The sequence below is a fragment of the Perna viridis genome, chromosome 3 (assembly GCF_037379345.1).
Source record: "Perna viridis isolate PV_CMFRI_1.1 ecotype Kerala chromosome 3, ASM3737934v1, whole genome shotgun sequence".
Taxonomy (NCBI): Eukaryota; Metazoa; Mollusca; class Bivalvia; order Mytilida; family Mytilidae; genus Perna; species Perna viridis.
This window is the reverse complement of record NC_142447.1, coordinates 48803163-48822809: the sequence shown is the minus strand read 5'-3', so window position 1 is coordinate 48822809 and position 19647 is coordinate 48803163. Positions and strand designations below refer to the sequence as shown.

General features: G+C 30.9%; 1 protein-coding gene across 1 annotated transcript; it reads left to right on the top strand.

Moving 5' to 3' along the window:
* Positions 1-3506: 3506 nt before the first annotated feature.
* Positions 3507-18067, top strand: LOC148622693 (uncharacterized). The gene is made up of 12 exons (XM_088572756.1): positions 3507-3581; positions 3727-3817; positions 5809-5896; positions 8751-8801; positions 9226-9297; positions 9746-9835; positions 12560-12593; positions 12808-12875; positions 13654-13713; positions 14366-14420; positions 14911-14991; positions 16541-18067. The coding sequence occupies exons 1-11, from the start codon at positions 3542-3544 to the stop codon at positions 14988-14990; spliced, it is 729 nt and encodes a 242-aa protein (XP_088428882.1). The 5' UTR covers positions 3507-3541; the 3' UTR covers position 14991; positions 16541-18067.
* Positions 18068-19647: the final 1580 nt, after the last annotated feature.

Here is a 19647-nt window from a genome sequence, read left to right as displayed (position 1 = left end):
AAGTGTATTAGTTTACCTGAAAAAAATATCTAAATAAAATTAAAAATAAGTTTTTAGACTACATTTACCGATGTTTCGGTTGCATTTCTTGTCCGAAACTTACATAAAAATATTTTGTGTTCACAAGAAAGATGTATAGGTTTCATGATGAGTGAAAGTTGAATATCGCGAGATATCAACTCACCTTATTTCATTCTAACATCGCAACAAACTAGTCGGATAGTTGGTAATGATGTTGAAATTAAGTAACGCGAGTTGATATTTTGCGATATTCAACTGCTGTGCCAATATGAGGTCATCAAGAGACGACAAAATTTTTTTCCTCTAACATCTTTTTTATATAACCGTTGGAAGGAAGTGCGTTTTCTGAGAAACAGTAGATTTTTATAACAAAATATATCAATTTTATTATTCATTTTAATAATGTTAGTTGTAAAATCACAACAGATTACAATGTTTCCCACGATTTGACTATGGAGTTCCCCGCAAGCTTGTCAACACCAAATATTAGAATAACTTTATATACATACAATTAGAAGTGAACACCAGAGGCCTATCATTAAAGCTCATCTTGTACACCTATTTGACGTAGCCCAACTTATTTACACCTTCACCTATCACTTACAAACAAATATCATTAAAGAAACCGACAAGATCACATTGATTGATAATGGACAAAACAGAACTTTATTCTTGCTTAATTTGGCTTTTCTTTTGTAAGAACAAATTAGTTTACATAGATAAAACCGAATTAACGCTAAGGTGAGAATGGATCAACACAAATCACTTCCATATTGATCTTTGACACATTTTCCAATAAATTTAGAACTTTAACTATTTATTTTAGCACCCCAGACCGACCACCGGAGAGAATCATTTTTAAATCGTATTATTTTGAAATAAAAATGAAATTACACGCGTTGTAATTATACAATTTGACCAAGTCAAGTAAATTCGGTACTCGAAAAGGTATTTTGCTTTGTAGTTATTGTATTATTTCTGTTCCACTCAAAGAGATATATTGTTAATTTCATTGCGACCGTTGACATGCAGCATTTCATTTCTAATTCTTTCCGGAAAAAAATAGAAAAAAAAACACGTAAACCGGTCCTATATCAGTTAGAATAAAAGTTTAATCTTGAATATATTTGAATTATTATAGTTAAACGTGTATGTATTTCTCTTAAGGCCGTTCCAAGTCAACAATCGAACTTGTCAACAAATTAACAGACTAACAAAATACTTAATTTATACCCAGACAGACAGGTTTCTATACTGCATGATCTCCATACCACAAAATCTGGTTACAACTTTCGAATTTCACTATGAAAATGAAAAAAAAAATTTTTTTGGATTCAGCATTACAACGTATCATTCAGTTCAGCATTAACAGTTACAAATATGATAAAATGAAACTTTTATACTAAATCATTCGTCGACAAAAAGTAAAGTAAAGTAGAACTAGCGTCGACAGTAGAAACAGAGATTACATGCAAGTTTTTGGTAACAGGGTGTTCTAAACGAACATTTCTTTCACGGTTGTTCGAACAAAAAACTCAACCATTACCAAACATTATTTTTATTCCAAAGAAGTCATTCATGTTGGTAACAAGATTTTCGGTCAAAATTCTAAAGGGTAATCAAGGGAACCGAGATTCTAGCGGATATAAAAAGAATGTAATCCAAGGACAAAGACCAGACAGGGAAAACAGGCACACACAACAAAATGCATAAAATAACCAAAATGATGCGTAAAAAGCAACAAAAGTAAATGAGCAACTCGGACCCCTCTTAAAACTAGCAGCATGGACCAGATACACCGGTAGGGTAATCATTCTCTGCTTTTCTAGAAACATCCAAAGCATTGCTCATAAAAAGTTAAATCCGGAGTACACGAAGAGGTAAGGAAAACTATGAAACGTTGAACAAATCAGTCTCCGTGGTGCAGATGGATATACCGTAACGATCCACGAGTTCATGATGGCAACCATAAAATTTCTGTATTGATGAATTTGTTCTTATAGCAACATAACCTTGTTCCAGAGGCTTATTTGTAAGAAGTCTAGCGCGGTACAAAAAAGGCAAGCTCTAGCATAACGTATAAGTTGTGGTATAAAAACTCCATACGCAGAGTGGATGTTACCTCAGATAAAAGGAAAGTTGACAATACGGAATGAAAAAGTTATCGCGTTTGTCGTATAGTTTGATCAATTATAGTTCCTAATGTGAAAGAGTAATCAAGGGAACCAAAGTTCTTGCGGAAATCAAAAGAAAGCAATTCAGGGACAAAGACCAAACATGGAAAACAGACACACACAACAAAGAACATTAAGTAACTAAAATAATACATACAAAGTAACAAAAGCAAATGAGCAACTCGGACTCCACTAAAAACTGGGAGCATGGACCAGGTGTATCGGTAGGGTAAGCGTCCTCTGCTTTTCTAGAAAAACCCGCCGCGTTGCTAATAAAAAGTCAAGTCCGGGGTAGAAGAAAGAGGAAAGGGAAACGATGACACGATGAACAAATCAGTTTTCATGGTGAAGATGGATACATCGTAACGATCCACGAGTTCATGATGGCGATCATAAAACTTCTGTGGTGATGACTTCAGTGAAAATAGGTATAATTAAATATAATGTTGTAGTGAATTTTGGTGAAATTATGAATAGGGTTCCAAACTCTTGCAACTTGGGTAATGTTAGCAAAATATTGAAGAAAATGTCTGCTCTGTTTCTTGTTGATAAAATTATCAGCATAAGTATGAGAAATTAAAGCAACTGTTAGACAGAATGGTGCAAAGAGTTAAATATAGTCTACTATAAAGATGCACACCCCATTTTTTCAAAAAAATATTGTGAGATACTATGGCATGGCAATATCGATGTTGTAACCCACCCCCCACCCCCCGAAAAAAAAACAACAACAACAAATTTGTATTTTATGTTGTTGATTTTTACATAAGAATAATTAAAAAATCACAATAGCGCAGTATTTCGTCAAACATTTATGGTGGTATTGTAAGACATAATTGAGAAAAAATCTTTTAATTGTATTTTCATGCAGCTGTACGAAATGTATTTGAAAACTGCAGACAATGTGATAAACTGAACAGCACAAAATAAAATTAATAATTTAATTCTGAATAACAGTAACGCTAATATATTTTAAAGATGTTTAGAAACAATATTTTCTGATGTTATAAAGTACTTCAATTTTTAATATTGCATTTGATACCACCTTATGTCAAAAATACATATGTTTATATGAATGTCATTCTATAGGCTATATCATGTATATGTTAATGTGTTGAAGAAAGGATTTTGATAGTCCACCATAAAAATCTTTTGTTGGACCTAATGAAAGTATTTGATTTTTTTGGTATAATTTTGTACTTTCCAAATTCTTCGTTTACTGTGGCAGTATCCCGCGTGCTTAACGTTTTCCACATAAAATCATAATGAGAAAAGGGGCAGTTCACTTTCTTGTTGTTGTTGTTATCGGTTAGAGTGATCTCCCCTTAGACATCGGAACATCAACAATGGCATTCACGAAAGAAGAACTTCGCAAAGCTATAAAAGGTATATATATATATATATAAGTATGTGTGTGTGTGTCTGCTTTTCAACGGTTTGTAAAATTTGTTGTTTTATAAAGCTGTTTTAACGTTTAACATGTTCCTTGAAAAGACACTGAATTATAGTTACATTCCATATTCTTTCACAGACATTTTAAAAGATGCCGACTTGGACAGCTTGTCGGCAAAGAAAGTTCGGTTGTCTTTACAAGAGAAGTACGATACAGATTTAACAAACAGGTAATGATTCGATCGAGTATTCTGCAAATTCTTTTCGATGATTAAAATAATATAGGATTGTTAATAAAGATGTAAATGCTTGTATTTGGCACGTGGAGGAGAATTCAGGGGGAGATAATTCAATCCTTCATAGAGATCATTTTGCTCAGCCGATTTGACTTTTTTTACTTTGTGTGTTGTTGTGTACCATGCATGAAAGTGTTGATGCTTATAAAACTTGATGATTTGATTTATTACCATATTTTTACCACTGTATTGAAGTTTATATTCTTTTGAGCTACATAGTACATGTGCTTATGCATTGAATGCTTATGGTCTTTGCATTTGTTTTCAATTGGTATGTGATATTGATCGCAAAAAAACCCAAAACATGCATGTACAGTGCCTGCTGAAGTACTTATATCTGTAAACATCGTAATACAGCGGAGTCCATATCAGACAAAATTTCAGAATTAATCAGATCAAACACTTATTTTTATTCTTCCCAAGTGTTTTTTCAACAATTTACTTAATCCCATTTAATTCATAACTTTGTTACCCCCAAAACATACATCTTAATGCTCTGAACTTTCCCCCTCTGTTTGTCTACCAACTTACTTGAGTAATGGTGTCATAAAATCATAGAACCGTTCTGACCTGCAAATTTTTCATTTTCCAATGAGGATTTAAAGGAGAAGGCTGTTTAATTTGCTTTTGTTATTATATCAAAGTTCATTTTTCCACTTTCATTGAGTTTTTTAGTGAAGTTACCTAACTGTATTTAATTTTCCTTTATCATCATCTCATTGTGGTTCTCTAAAAAATCTCAATTTAGAAATACAGAAAATTCCGAAAAAAAATTATATCGTAAATCTAATTAAAAGACAACTTATCATAGATCTTATCATCTTGATACACATATATTTTGTACATGTCAAGCATATTGACCGCTAATTTATTGCAATTTCAACTGAATTGATGCAACATCAAAGTCATTTTATGCTAAAATATAAATTAAAACATTTCAACATATTGTCTTACTATACAGTAATGTCTGTTTAAAACCTCATTCAGTATGTATTTGAACTTCTGTAGGATGATCGAATATCAGCAGTATTTGATACATATTTGTTGGAGGTCTGTGTAGTGTGAATAAAAAAAAATCATTTGCATTTTTATTCATCAACCTATGTAGAAAAAACAAAAAACTTTAAGCAAATAGCTTCAAACAGAAAAATCAAAAACACTTTAAGCAACCAGCTCAAACAGAGAAAAAAGAAGTCTAACCTCTCTACCCTTCTGTCTTGGCTGACACTCCTTTATAGTCTTTGTCAGAAATTCGTAAGTAGATAGAATTGTCAGTAGTAATTTCTTCTTCAAATAAATCAAGGCAAAGTATGTTTCCTGTGCATGTACATTCACTAGTGGTCCTCAGACTTTCTTACTTACAAATGTACAGAAAAGAATATAATACAATATTCTTTGAAAGTTTGAATCCAGTTTTGTCCCAGTCAGGCCTCAGTATCACATACTGTTGTAGTAAAACACAGAGTATATATTAATAGAGGGAGGAGTCATAATCTATTTAGAATTGTGCCGTTGCTGTTTGGCAGTTTCAATACTTTCAATAATGTTGAACTGGTACAATTGTTAAAGGATAGAATTGTTCTCAGGTTGAATTCTAATAAATCATTCATAGTGCAGGGGTAATATTTATATAACCGTTACATTCATGTGTAAGCATATCCAGTGCTTGGCTTAGACTGTAGATGGAGGAGTAAAACCTTAATATTTGCAGAAGGGTTACATTCATTTGTAATTGTTATAGGGCTTTTATATGAGTTTTTGTTTATTAAATGTAAATTACATAGTGTAGCAATTGTTAGACATTTTTTATTTTCTTTTCCAAGGCTTATAAAAAATTGTTACTGAAATTTCATTTGGCTACATTCTGTTACAAATTTATTTGTACATGTTTCTTTAATAAGTTAATTAATGTTCTATTTAATTAGAAAAAAAGAAATAGATGAGTTGGTAATGGCACTGATATCAGAGAGTCAAGAAAGTCAAGATAATGATGAAAGTTCTGATGATGAAGAGGTATATTTTAAATGTATATATATTTATAGCTTAGAAGTCCTATAATGGTGCTGTCCATGTCCTTGTCTGTGTCATCATCTGTAGACGCTCGATTTTCATGCAATAGCATAAATATTTATTTGTTGTTTGAAACCTTGTTTCAAATTGTATAAAGATCAACCAACTAATGATATTTAATTTTATAACAAGGTTTCAAACTGTAAATGGAAAGTTGGTATTGATTTTGGGGGTTGTGGCCTCAACTGTCTTGGAATCATTGGCCAAAAACAGGCATTTCATAGAATTTAGCTATTTATTAACTCCAGTCAAAGCATATGAATGTCAATGATATTGTTCCACAACTTTGAAGGTCAGGCCTGGGTTGATTTAGGGAGGTTGAAAACTCGAACCATTTAGGAATGGGGGATCAAAAAGGGGCCAAAAACAAGCAATTCCCGATTTCCAAATAATTTATTGACTAGAGGTAATTGGATCTTAAAAAAATGTTTTAAACCGCCAAAGGAAAGCTTGGAATAATTTTGAGGCTATGAATTGAACCAGTTAGGAATAAGAGGCCAAACAAGAAACAAGAGTATTTTCTACACAATATCTTAGTTATAGTAAATGGATCTATTTCAGACTAGTATAAAACATCATACTTCAAAAATAGACCAGTACAATGTACATGTATTGATATTTGGGGTTGTGACTTGTAACAATTAAGAGCTAGAAGTCACAAAGGGTCCAGAAAAAAGTTCTTTTTTATTTCTGGATGTCAACTTGAGTAAAAGGGATTAAATCTCTTTGAAATTCTACCACAAAGTATTATACTCCCAAAGGAAGGTTTGGATTGATTTTTCAGGTTGTGACTGAAACCATGTAGGAATGAGGGTCCAAAAAGGATAAAGTTATTACACTGTGTCAAATGTCTAATTACAATCAGATCTATCAAGTTTGATTGGTTTGTCCATACTAGCCTCAACTGTTCAGGGTTCAACCTCTGCAGTTGTATCAAGGTGGGTTCTGCAAAACATTTGATTTAAAATGTAATGGAATAGTGAATGTATAATTATTATACCTCTGATCTGAAGAGGATAGGAGGTATAATGTTTAAAAGGAAAAGTGATGTTAAGTCTTACATCCACTTGATATTTAGTCCTACAGCCACTTGATATTTAGTCTTACCGCCACTTGATATTTAGTCTTACAGCCACTTGATGTTAAGTCTTACAGCCACTTGATGTTGATATTTCTATTTTCAATTTTCAATTTTGGGTTTTAAACCACACTTACTGGTTTAAGACCTGTGACTTGTCTTACTGTAAGTAGTAGGGTTAATTTGAGGGAGGGGGAATACCGATTTATCAATAGTGCACAAGTATCTTGTAATAACAGAAGTCACTGCAGGTACAAATGTAGTAAGTTTCAGCCAAATCCTTTTGATATGAAAAATAGTGAGTGGTGAAATAAAGGGATAAAATAACAACTTTTGGTTAAATGGTGTTATAAGTCACCCTTCCATAAACTTGTTGATTCTGACAGGACAAATTTCTTGCCTTTTTTTAAAAATAACTCATAATGCAAATAATGTCTGTTGAAGTCCAAAATTTATGTTAAATACATGTTATAATGTTTCTGATTATTCAGATTCTATTGATGGTTGACATGTAGTATGTTGTTACGCATTATACCCAAAACCATTGGCAGAGCAATTCAAAGTAGTATGTCTAAAATAGAGTACAGTTAAAAATTATAATTGTTTTTAAAGGGAATAGGAACCCCAAAAGAGTTTTACCCTAATTTAATAGTATTCAGTTCAATTCAATAGTTTATTAAAGTCTCACCACATACATTCATATAAAACATGATAACAAAAAGAGATAAAACATACAAATTAAAATGCATGAGCCATTCTAAAAAAAAATTATATGAGACTATTGAGAACATAGTAATATATACATCTAAAATACAGTTAAAAAAATGTACGATTTATAAAAAGTATCATAGATTAATGATATAAAATACTATTTCTTCTCAGTAAAATACTATGGCAGGTTTTGGCAACTAAGCTACATACATTTTCATTGTTAAATAAAAATATAAATTTATCATCATCAGACAATGACAAAAAATTTTCATTATAACTAATAATATCTAAAAATAGTGACTGTCTTAGATCATCATACAAAGGGCATATTAATAATACATGGTTTTCATCCTCTATATCATTACAACTGAGACATAATCTTTCGTTTAATGCTAACGTTTCATAACGATCAGTTTCAATCTTTAAAGGTGCTACATCACATCTAAATTTTGCAAATGCACTACGAAAACGTAAAGGTGTATTTTGCAACAAATATTGTTCAGTAAAATATGAACATTTAAATAATTTATATGTTCTTGATTTATCACCTTGACCATATTGACTCATTCTGTTACACAAGTATCTATGTAAACATGCAAAAAATGTGTTTCTTTAATTTCAAAGCCTCACTAATTAGCCTTAATTAACTGATAAACACTAACACAGGAGGCTGACATTTTTTTCCCAGCATGCATCATGATTATAATGTATCTGTGGCACTAATCTGATCAAGTAATACTTTTATCTTATCATGTGGTCACACAAGAAACAAAATGTGTGTGAAGTAGAAAATATAATTAAAAACAATTGTATAATAAAAAATATCAAAACTTGAAATTGTTTTTTTTCTAAATCAACATTAGTTGTAAAAAAAATAAAAACTGAGAATTGAAAATGTTTTTTACAAATATTTAGGTCGATTAGGAGAAAATAGACTTTTGAATAGTTTAAATAGCTTTAGATTTAGAAGGCAGTTGAACAAATTTCAATTAGGTCTTAATTTTTCAGCTTGACGAACCTCCACCTAAGAAGAAGAAACCAACTCCCACAGTTACAAAGGTAAAAAAAGTCTTTATCACTAATCTGGACACAAAGATGTTTTTAGCTATCTCAATTAAATGAAAGAAGCATTTATTTTCATGACCAGGTCAGATTAATGTTTTGTACATTTTCTTTCAATTGTCTCATTGTTACAGAGGTCCATATCAATGTTTTTTTTGTCAAAATAATTTGTAAATATATGAGAATGACTTTTCCATGCATGCTGGAGAGTATTCTTTCTTAGTCTGGGATAGTATGAGCTGTTACTCTAATATGTACACCTTGAAAGGTGAAGTACCGGTACTAGTATTCATACGCCAAACAAATGGCTACTATATTGGTTTTCTTTACTATATCATAATCAACAATTCACATGTAGAATAAGAAAGCTTAGTTTAGTTGATTTATACAGAATTTTAATTGAAGGTGAATGTTTTTTTAGTCCAAACCTCCACCAAATAAGACACCAGAAAAAGTAAAATCTAATGATATGAGTGGTTCATCATCTGATGAGGTAACAATTTTATTTACATTACCTGTACATGTGGGATAATATTATACAGGCTTCATTAATTCTTTCTTAATAGCGAGTTTGATAACTAAGAGATGCATTTTTTGTAATTTCTGAAATCAAGATAATGTCTTGTCAGATCTTCAGTCTGACACAAAAATGGGGAAAGTTTGTGGACTGTCCTTGAAATAATTCATTGTCCAAATGTATGATGTTAGTTTTAAGTACTGATTTTCAGAGATTTTATTCTGACAACTAAAAATTTCTGTAATGATTTCTGTTTTAGTTTTATTTAAGGTCTCTAAGATGTCTTTGTTAGATTTCCTATGTTAGCTGTGAAAATTGTTCTCTTTTCAAATTCTTATTGGAACTTAATATGGCAGAAACATATTTTGAATAGTTACCTTTCAAATATGTTCAGATGAAATATATTTTTTACTTATATCTTTAGGATGTTAATGATGAAGAATTGGCCCAAAAATTACAGGAAGAACTCAATGACAGTGGTAGAAGAACAAGAAACAAAAAACCTCCAAAGAAGGTATCCTGTCTTTCTAAAGTGAATTACATTTTGTAGAAAAAATCCTGTGCAATAAAGGTCAGAACCAAAAAAAAAAATTATAAAAAGAAATCCATTTTTTTTGCCCCAAAAAATTATGGAACACTAACAGCAGTGTAATAAAGTTTAAATATTTGATAAATACAAATTTATTGTGGTCATATTTTCTCTGAAGTATGGTGTTATTTTGATGAAAAAAATAGAAAGAGAGGATTTAGAAAAAGCAGTCTTTTGTAAAAATGAGTAGTCATTTAAAAGGCTGTCATGTAAAAATCAGATCCTATGAGATAAGTGGCAAAAGGTAAATTTATCCAACTGACTTTTTTATTTCCAATGTAATGTTTATACCACATGTATGTCAAAAAGTATAAATTTCATTTTGAATCAACAATGGATGGCTTATGAAATTGTTTTTAAATTATCTAACCAAGCAACCAAAATTTGCTCAAATTAAGGAGTTATTTCCCTTTTTTAAATGAATTTCAATGCTTTCTATTTAGTTTATTTCTTTTTAAATTTGATCCCCCACACATGAATGTAACAAACTTTATTTGGCTTCAGTAGCCTTCATGGGGTACAGACTTTTAGGGTAAATGCACTTTAGATCCTATTTTGCTCCTGTTGAACCCCACATGTAGCAAAAAATAGCCAGAAATGGACAAAAATGACCATTTTTGAGTGACAGACCCATTTTACCGTTTTTGGAGATATCAGTTAATAATTAAATATCCCAAATTAGCTCAACTTTGTCCATTATGAACTTTTCTATCGTTAGATATTGCACATATATTCATTTTCATTGAATTTTTAGCTCACCTGGCCAAAGACCATGTGAGCTATTGCCATCACTTGGCATCTGTCATTGTCATCTGTTTACAATTTTCTTTGAAACTACTGAGCTGAATTATATGATACTTGCACAGATGTTCCATAGGGTTTCTTGCACAAAAGCCATAAGTTTTAGCCAAATATTGACATCAGATAAAAGTGTTCAGCATGATTTACTATTTTTATTGTTATTTCTTTAAAAAAGAGCTTATAACCTAAAAATCACCTGGAATGCTGGCAAATTAACTTTTGTTATTGTTATGTAGAAACAGTCATGTTTCAATGTCAGCAACTTCTGACCTCAGACCCAAGCACATGTAATCAGTTCAGAACAAAAAGGGATATTAAAGGGAAAGACCACCTTTGCATTAAGTTAGGTTCTTATGATAAATCGTACCCATGTAAACAAAAATAAATAACCTTTAATTCAAAATGCGCTTTTATAAAATGCTCAAGGCTATGTAAAGTCCGAAATCCTTGAAATATAAGTGGATAGCCATCTTGCAGAACTCTACTATTTGAAGGAAGATCATAGCCAGATTTGATTGATATTTACCGATAACTTCCGATTGGCTCATGACATCACTAAGTCAGTTTGATACTGATACAAGTACTGCAAATAATATGTAAACAGAATATTCTGTAAATATTTCTACGATCATGTTTATCTAATCACCAAAACACAATGACTTGTCAAGCTTACAATTGCACGAATGATAAAAGAGAAATATTCTAAAAGTTTTTCTTTTCACCAGCAACACGAACATTCTTTGGAAGTAGTAATAAGATTTTCCTTACAAATACTAGTCATCTGCAAATCCCGTTGTTCGTCGATGATGTCTGACATTTGCTTATATGTTGTGCCTCAATCTCTTCTTCTATCAATTTTGGGTTGAAGTTATAGGGGAAAAGTCCCAAATTTACGATTTCTTTGGAAATTGTAATCAATAACCTATTTACTTTCACTTTACAAACCGACTTCGTGACATCACAGTTCAACCGATCATGGTGGTGCCATAGGCGCGGGAAATTCAAATTTCCTTATTATAAATCTCAATTAATTAATTAAGAAAAGGAAATTATTTTGTTTCAATTTAATTTTCATGAATATTTAACAGATTAGTTTCGATATTTATGACTTGCACAATAACATGGTCTTCTCCTTTAAGTGTCAGTCCCTGTAAGATTTAGCCAGTAGGTGAAACATGGTATGAAAAAACCCATTATTTTGAAAGTGTAATTTAACTATTTGCACATCAGAATGAAGGAAAACAGACAAGATTTTCCATATCATGCTGGACTATTGAATTATAATTTCATTGAAATGGGCTGAAAATGAACATTTCAAGGGCAGATAACTCTGTCAAAACATCATTTTTCTAAGATTCTAATGAAAAAATTCTGACTGAATCCAATGATACAGTGATCAAATAATGATCTTTTCAAATAGAGAAAGCATCCTGAGTGATATTTTATTGTCAGATCAGTGGGATTTTGACATGTGTTTCAAACATGTATAAAAAACAGCAAATAATGTCATTTGCTTATGACATGCATGTTTCTGATTTTTCCCATTTTGCCTGATTCTTGCAAACATTTACACCAAATAATACATCCCAACTAGTAATACATTGCAAAGAGGTTAAAACAGTATACCTATAATACGTTAAGTATTTTATATTTAATCAGATTTTTTTTTTTCGAGGTTATTGCCTTTTCAAACTCCATAGACCCAAAAAATACCAGGGAAGAAGAATTAAGTAAATAACACAAAATATACCAGTATATATTTTTTACATATTTACATATATATATATTTATATATTTATTATTTATTCATTTAATGTACCCCTACATATAGATGTATTTATCTTTCAGCCCAAGAAAGAAAGAAAAACAGGAGAGAGAAAAGGTATGATTATCTTTATAAAACTAAAAAGTAAAATATTTAATGTGGTCAAATACTTTGTTTTAAGTTTTTATTTAGAATACTGAGAAGAATGAGACCAGAGCTGTGATCTGAATCAAACACCCAACAAAAAATCTGCAATATTGACACCAATAAACATGTAACTCTTATTTACTTTTGATTATACTAACCACAAACATTGGTCTGTTATTTATAGGAACATCAACATATAGTAGGCCATGTTTTCTGTCACAAGAGTTAGCAGCTGTGATGGGAGCTGAACAGGTAAGGTCTTGAGGGGCAGAGTGACCATGATAGATAGGGGTATAAGGGTACCACTAACACATTAAAATTAAGATGCAATACATTATTCTTGAAATAAAAATTCAAACCCTACCCCCACCTATTCATTAATAAATCAACTGCGTTCTGCGTGCCCCCCCTCTCCCCTCACCATTTTTTTTGTGGAATAGCCCTTAGATATATCACTTCTACAGAATTCTACAGTTTGGTTTGGTAAGGCTTCATTCATTTAATGTCTCTGAAAAAAATTAATATTTGGGAAGATTGGTTAGATTTAAATATGTAGAAAGGTAATCATGGTAAAGGAGAGAAAACGGTAGGATAGATTTAAAGGTGTTTTTTTACTTTCCAGGTTTCCTCAGGGTAAGATATTCATGTTAGGAGCTTCATCAATTTTAATTGTGACTTAATACTGGTATTAAGCTCTCATACTTCATTCATGTTGTTGTAGGGGTATCTACTATTAAAAATATATCTATAACGTTGATCCCACACACAACTAGCTGACAGAGCTAACAAGTGACCTTTAGGTTGATGTTGTATAATCGTTATATGCAGAAACTCTGTGTATTTCTAAAAACTTACACACTTACTCTGCAATATTGGAAAGTTTGTTTTTTTTTCACCCTCACTTGAACATTAGATGGTTATTTTATTTGTATAAATGACTGCCAATCTCCTGCTGTTAAAATATTGTATTATTATGATCTACTCCTTTCATCTAAGTGAAGTACATTTTAAGTTTTTAATGTATTTACAGATGGCAAGAAATGAGGTTGTGAAGAAAATGTGGCAAATAGTCAAAGAAAGAAATTTACAAGTAAGATCTGATGTACATTGAAATGCTAATTATGTCATCTACAATCTACCAATCAGTAAGACATTATTGAAATGATAATGATGTCCTCTACAGTCTACCAATCTGTCAGACATTATTGAAATAGTAGTGATGTCATCTGCAATCTACCAAGACATTATTGCAGTACTTTTGGAAATGTGGAAAGGTTCACAACAATAAATAAAAACTTTTTGGCATATATTTTTTATTCACTTTGACCAAAAGTCTATGTGAGCTAACGCCATCACTTTGTATTGGCTATTTGTTGATTTGTTACATCATATTTTTCTTCAAAAATCTCTGATGCTATTATAGATAGTGACCAGATAAGTTCTCAAGCCTTCTCGGGGCATGTTATATCAAAAATATATCTACAATGCTGATCCTACCAAAAACTTTTTTCTGACAAAGGTAACAAGTGGCCTTTAGGTTGATGGTACAATAGTTACATGCACAAACCTAGTACTGGCATAGATTTTCATCTTGAAAAATGTTTTCCTCTGCCAGATATGCTAAAACTGTCACCATAAAATGAAAAAAATGTAGTCAGTGTATTTAAACTATGTTCACTTCAACAGAAGTTTATAACAGATCATTATGTTATGTATTAAACAATAATGTACTTATTTTGTAGGACCCTAAAAACAAACAGTTTATGATCTGTGATGACCAACTCCTGCCTTTATTTGGTATTTGTCTACATTATTTAGTTTACAGTTCGAATTACAATTCACTAGAAAACAAACAAACGAATGGTACAAACAAAGTATATATTCTAAAACAGAAACCTAGTGTGCTTTTATGTTCAATTGAGGTTTACACATTACCAATATCCCCATTTTTCTGTATTAGGGATGGGGCATCAGCGATGTCCTATATATGTAGGGAGTCTGAAACATAAATGGCTCAAAATTATTCAGTTGGAAATGATGAATGTAATTTGGAAGTGAATATTTAAACCTTTAATGCAAACACTGAGTGTTATATGAAGCATTGCAGAGATGTCAACCATAACAAGATAGCAGTGCATAATAAATAAAGTTGATACAAGTTTATCTAGTGACTTTATCCTTCGTAGGTAACACTTAACATAAAAATATTAACATTGTATAAACCGTAACATTATTGTTGCTCTTATCAGCAAATTGATTTGATATTAAATGTTTAATTTTGCTACAGGTAAAAAGAAAATAAAAACATTTGGAATGATGAAATACCTGAAAAACCACATAAAGGATGCTAAGGATGTTGCTAGCTGATGTAGGTCACTATTGTGTGTAAATACATATCGGTATAGATCAGTATTGTGTGTAAATACATATCGGTATTAGATCAGTATTGTGTGTGAATACATATTGGTATAGATCAGTATTGTGTGTACATACATATTGGTATAGATCAGTAATGTGTGTACATACATATTGGTATAGATCAGTATTGTGTGTACATACATATTAGGAAAGATCAGTTTTGTGTGAATGTACACAAATGGTAAAGGTCAGAGTGAATTTTGAGGTGTATTTGTTGTTGCAGTCCATTTTTGACATTACACTGATAAAGGGGGGTGGTTACTGAATCATTGTGTTGTTATTTTACACTTTAGTTGAGATTTTAAAAAGTGTCATAGTTCTTATTACTTTCCTTGTTGGGGGCCTTTCAAAGTTAACTTAATGGTGTGTATTTACCTGTTAAACCTCTAGGTGATCTCTGAAAGTATTCTAGGCTATGAACTTGTGCATTTATTGATTTCACCATATCTTTTCCTGTGTGCACACATTGGTGTAGGTCAGTATTGTGTGTACATTCACTGTGTTTTAGGTCAGTAATGGGTGTATACACAAATTAATGTAGGTCAATATTGTGTATACATTCACTGTGTTCTAGGTCAGTAATGGGTGTATACACAAATTAATGTAGGTCAATATTGTGTGAATGTGTACATTGGTGTAGGTCATATTTTAGAATAAAAATTATTGTAGGTCAGTATTGTGTGAATGTGTACATTGGTGTAGGTCATATTTTAGAATAAAAATTATTGTAGGTCAGTATTGTGTGTTCATTCACAGTGTTTTAGGTCAATAATGGGTGTATACACAAATTAATGTAGGTCAATATTGTGTGTACATTCACAGTGTTCTAGGTCAGTAATGGGTGTATACACAAATTAATGTAGGTCAGTATTGTGTGAATGTACACATTGGTGTAGGTCATATTTTAGAATAAAAATTATTGTAGGTCATATTTTAGAATAAAAATTATTGTAGGTCAGTATTGTCTGTTCATTCACAGTGTTCTAGGCCAGTAATGGGTGTATACACAAATTAATGTAGGTCAATATTGTGTGGATGTATACATTGGTTTAGGTCATATTTTAGAATAAAAATTATTGTAGGTCAGTATTGTGTGTCAATTCACAGTGTTCTAGGCCAGTACTGGGTGTATACACAAATTAATGTAGGTCAATATTGTGTGGATGTACACATTGGTGTAAGTCATATTTTAGAATAAAAATTATTGTAGGTCAGTATTGTGTGTTCATTCACAGTGTTCTAGGCCAGTAATGGGTGCATACACAAATTAATATAGGTCAATATTGTGTGGATGTACACATTGGTGTAGGTCATATTTTAGAATAAAAATTGTAGGTCAGTATTGTTTGTACATGTGTACACGTAAGTAGATTTAGTTCTTTGTTATGTTAGGCTGTAAATAAAACCGGTTGTGCTTGTCCACTACATTCTATAGTATTTGACACTAAATATATTAGATAAGATAATACTACTTCTATCTAGTGAATTTTTTTTTTTAGATACATGAAGACTGAATCACCACCATAATCATCCCCTCCATACAGACATACATACATTGAAGAAAATGTCACAAACAACCATAGATTTCATTTATATTATGTTCTTATGTTTATAACATGGCAATGAATAATATTATAATGGGACAGTAATTGTTTCAACTCAATAGTTAATGGAAATTATTTTTTTCCCTGGAAGATCCCAGTATAGTTTTTAAAAAGATATATGACAAGTACATGTAGTACTGTATTTGCTTAGAAAAAAAGAAATGTACCTCTTTTTATATTTTTACATGTAACATTTAAATACATCTGAATTTTTCTCATATTTTATCTTTGGAGATTTTTGTTTTATTTTTGTTTTTTATTACTCTGTCCATACTTTTCATATGAAAATCTAATTTCATATATTTGAAGAAGGGACATTTTCATTGTTGCTTGTTGACTTTTTAAAAAAGAAAATGACATTGTATCTTATATCCTACATAAACAAACTGTAATTCTATTGTCAAAGCTACACATAGCTCATATTCGACTGCTCTTATTAATGAAATCTTGTCAAACAATCATAGTTATTTGTTTCTGTATGGACAGTTCTATTTGTGGCTGTGATATCCAGTGACTTTCAGACAAAAAAGAATACAAAAAAATTTGGCACTTCTAATTTTAGCAGATAGTGTTACACTCAGTACTTAAGTACAGAGTTAGTATTTTGTGGAATTTAGACAGACTGCTAAAATCTGCAAAAATTATCACCCCTTGAAAATTACCCACTTTACAGTAATAAGAAGAGATTTTATACTTTCAGTATACTGAAGTATTTGGTCTGACTAGAGCAGTTTTACTTATTGTATCACCAGACTGACATTTACATTGAGATAATTTAAGTTTTGATCTGAAAATTTGTCCGAGTTATTGTATTGCATTCCATGTAAAATGGTGATAGTCTAGTTTTCATATATTTTTAAAATGGTGCATTTTTGACATTTTTTCTCCTTGTTCATTTTCATCATTGTTTAAAGGATATTATGAATACTTAAATCTCTAGTCATCAAAGATATAGTGTTCTAAATATTGTTAACAGATTTGTAAGAGTACCTGAACAACTTTTTATTATAACAGAACTGTTATGTTTATCACATTTATAGTTTTTTAAATATTGTAATTCAAAATAATGTTAAAAGGTTAAGAATCCATATACTGGTGTTGGTTTTTAGACTAGCACAAACCTTTTGCTTGTTAAAGGTTTGAGGTATCCAGTGATCTTTGATCTTTTGCCGTAATTGTCAAAAATATTCATAGTAATTTTTTGCGTTTCAATGGCAACACATTTTACATTACTGTAGTCAGTTGTACACTTTTATTGTATTTTTTTTATTTCTGATAACTGTTGTTGACTGAAGATTTAGATATAGCAGTTCTATACTTCAGGAAAACAATACCACATAAGAGAAATATTATGGAAAACAATTGTTACATGTTGCTGGTTTCATATCAGCTGATTTGTATGAATAAAGATATTTATAACAATTTTGTAGTGTTCATATATATATTTTAGATAATAGAGAAAGTTGAAGTTCAGGTATTAGAGACCAATATAATATGGTATTGTGATGTATCAAGAAATCAATTTTGTGAAGAAAATTAAAATTTTCCGTTGTGGTCTTAAGCTAAAAATTTAAATTTAAAGAATCACATATTTACATATAAGCAAACAGTCATTTTAGCTGTAAGATTGAAAACTGTTAAAGAAATTGGTGAAATTTTTTTTAATGTTAGATTACTTAGACATTCATTTGAAATATTCCTGTAGATCTTGAAGTATGTGATGTGTTTTTGGCTAACATGAGCCTCTGGTGTTCATTGAGTTACTGATCTTTGCTCTATTATCACTGTTGGTAAATATTGAATACTAGAAGTTCAGCCAAATGCTTATTTGAAAAGATTATGATAACTCCAGGAGAAATCACCTGTTATTGGTATATGTTGACTTCGTAATGAATCATTTCACTTTACATTACAATTAATTTACATTTGAATCTGATCTGGAATTTTTGGTTGAATTCCAGAATATTCTACAATGAGTATTATTTTACCTGAAAATTAAACGCCTAGGCCTTCCCATGAATAGCTCATCAGTTTATGTTCTTCAATGTTTATTAACTTTCATATTGCAATTCACCATATCTGTTCTATTTTCTATATTTCATAGGCAACATGTCCTTATGAAGTTTTATACAAAATAAAATTATTTTGCTTATGTCATCATTTGGTGTCCATTGCCGTCCAAAGTCTTTTCTATAGCTTATTTCTGTCACCAAAATCTCTATAGTATTAAGTGTCATAAACGACGCGTTTGTAGTGAAAATTAAATGGCCGCCATTAACTGAAATATTGTCACAAGTGCAGAAGAACGCCCAGATTTAACGAGTATGCGGAAGTTGTTCCGCGCTAGTGTTAAATCCTCATGTGCTCTTGTTACGAGTGATCATATTTTGATTATTCACGATAACCAATTGATTATCCTATTTATTATATAGATTTTCTTCATAATTAATCGATATTTTCAACATGAATTTTAAATTCTGTGACAGATGGATTGATATTCAAGTTATGACGTTTTGGCGGGAAAAAGTGCGCGCGTGAAATTGCCGAATTTATTTCATGTGTGAATTATTGAAATGTATTACGCCGGGAACATTCGATATTACACCGCTATCTATATAATAAAGAAAAATAAAGGCGGAGGTCCATTTATAGATTAACCTCATAAAAGTAATTCAATTTGGTAGATTTTCGAAATCGTAACAGGACTAATCATACATGTAAAAGTTGTTGCCTTTTAAAGTATTAGTTGATTACTTAAAACCATGACAGACAGAAAGAAACGTTTTTTTTTTTATGAACTGATCCACAGCGTTTGACCTTATTTGCTGAATTTTAAGGGAAATTGCTAATCTAGTTGAAAATCATGAAGGATTTAAACCTTCTATTGATGAAATTATATCTTGTAACAAAGGTCTACAAAATTCTTTAATGATGTTATGATTGGCTTCTGTAAATAAAAAAAAATTGATTTAATTATTGATTTGCTTGCTCGAGTTATATGG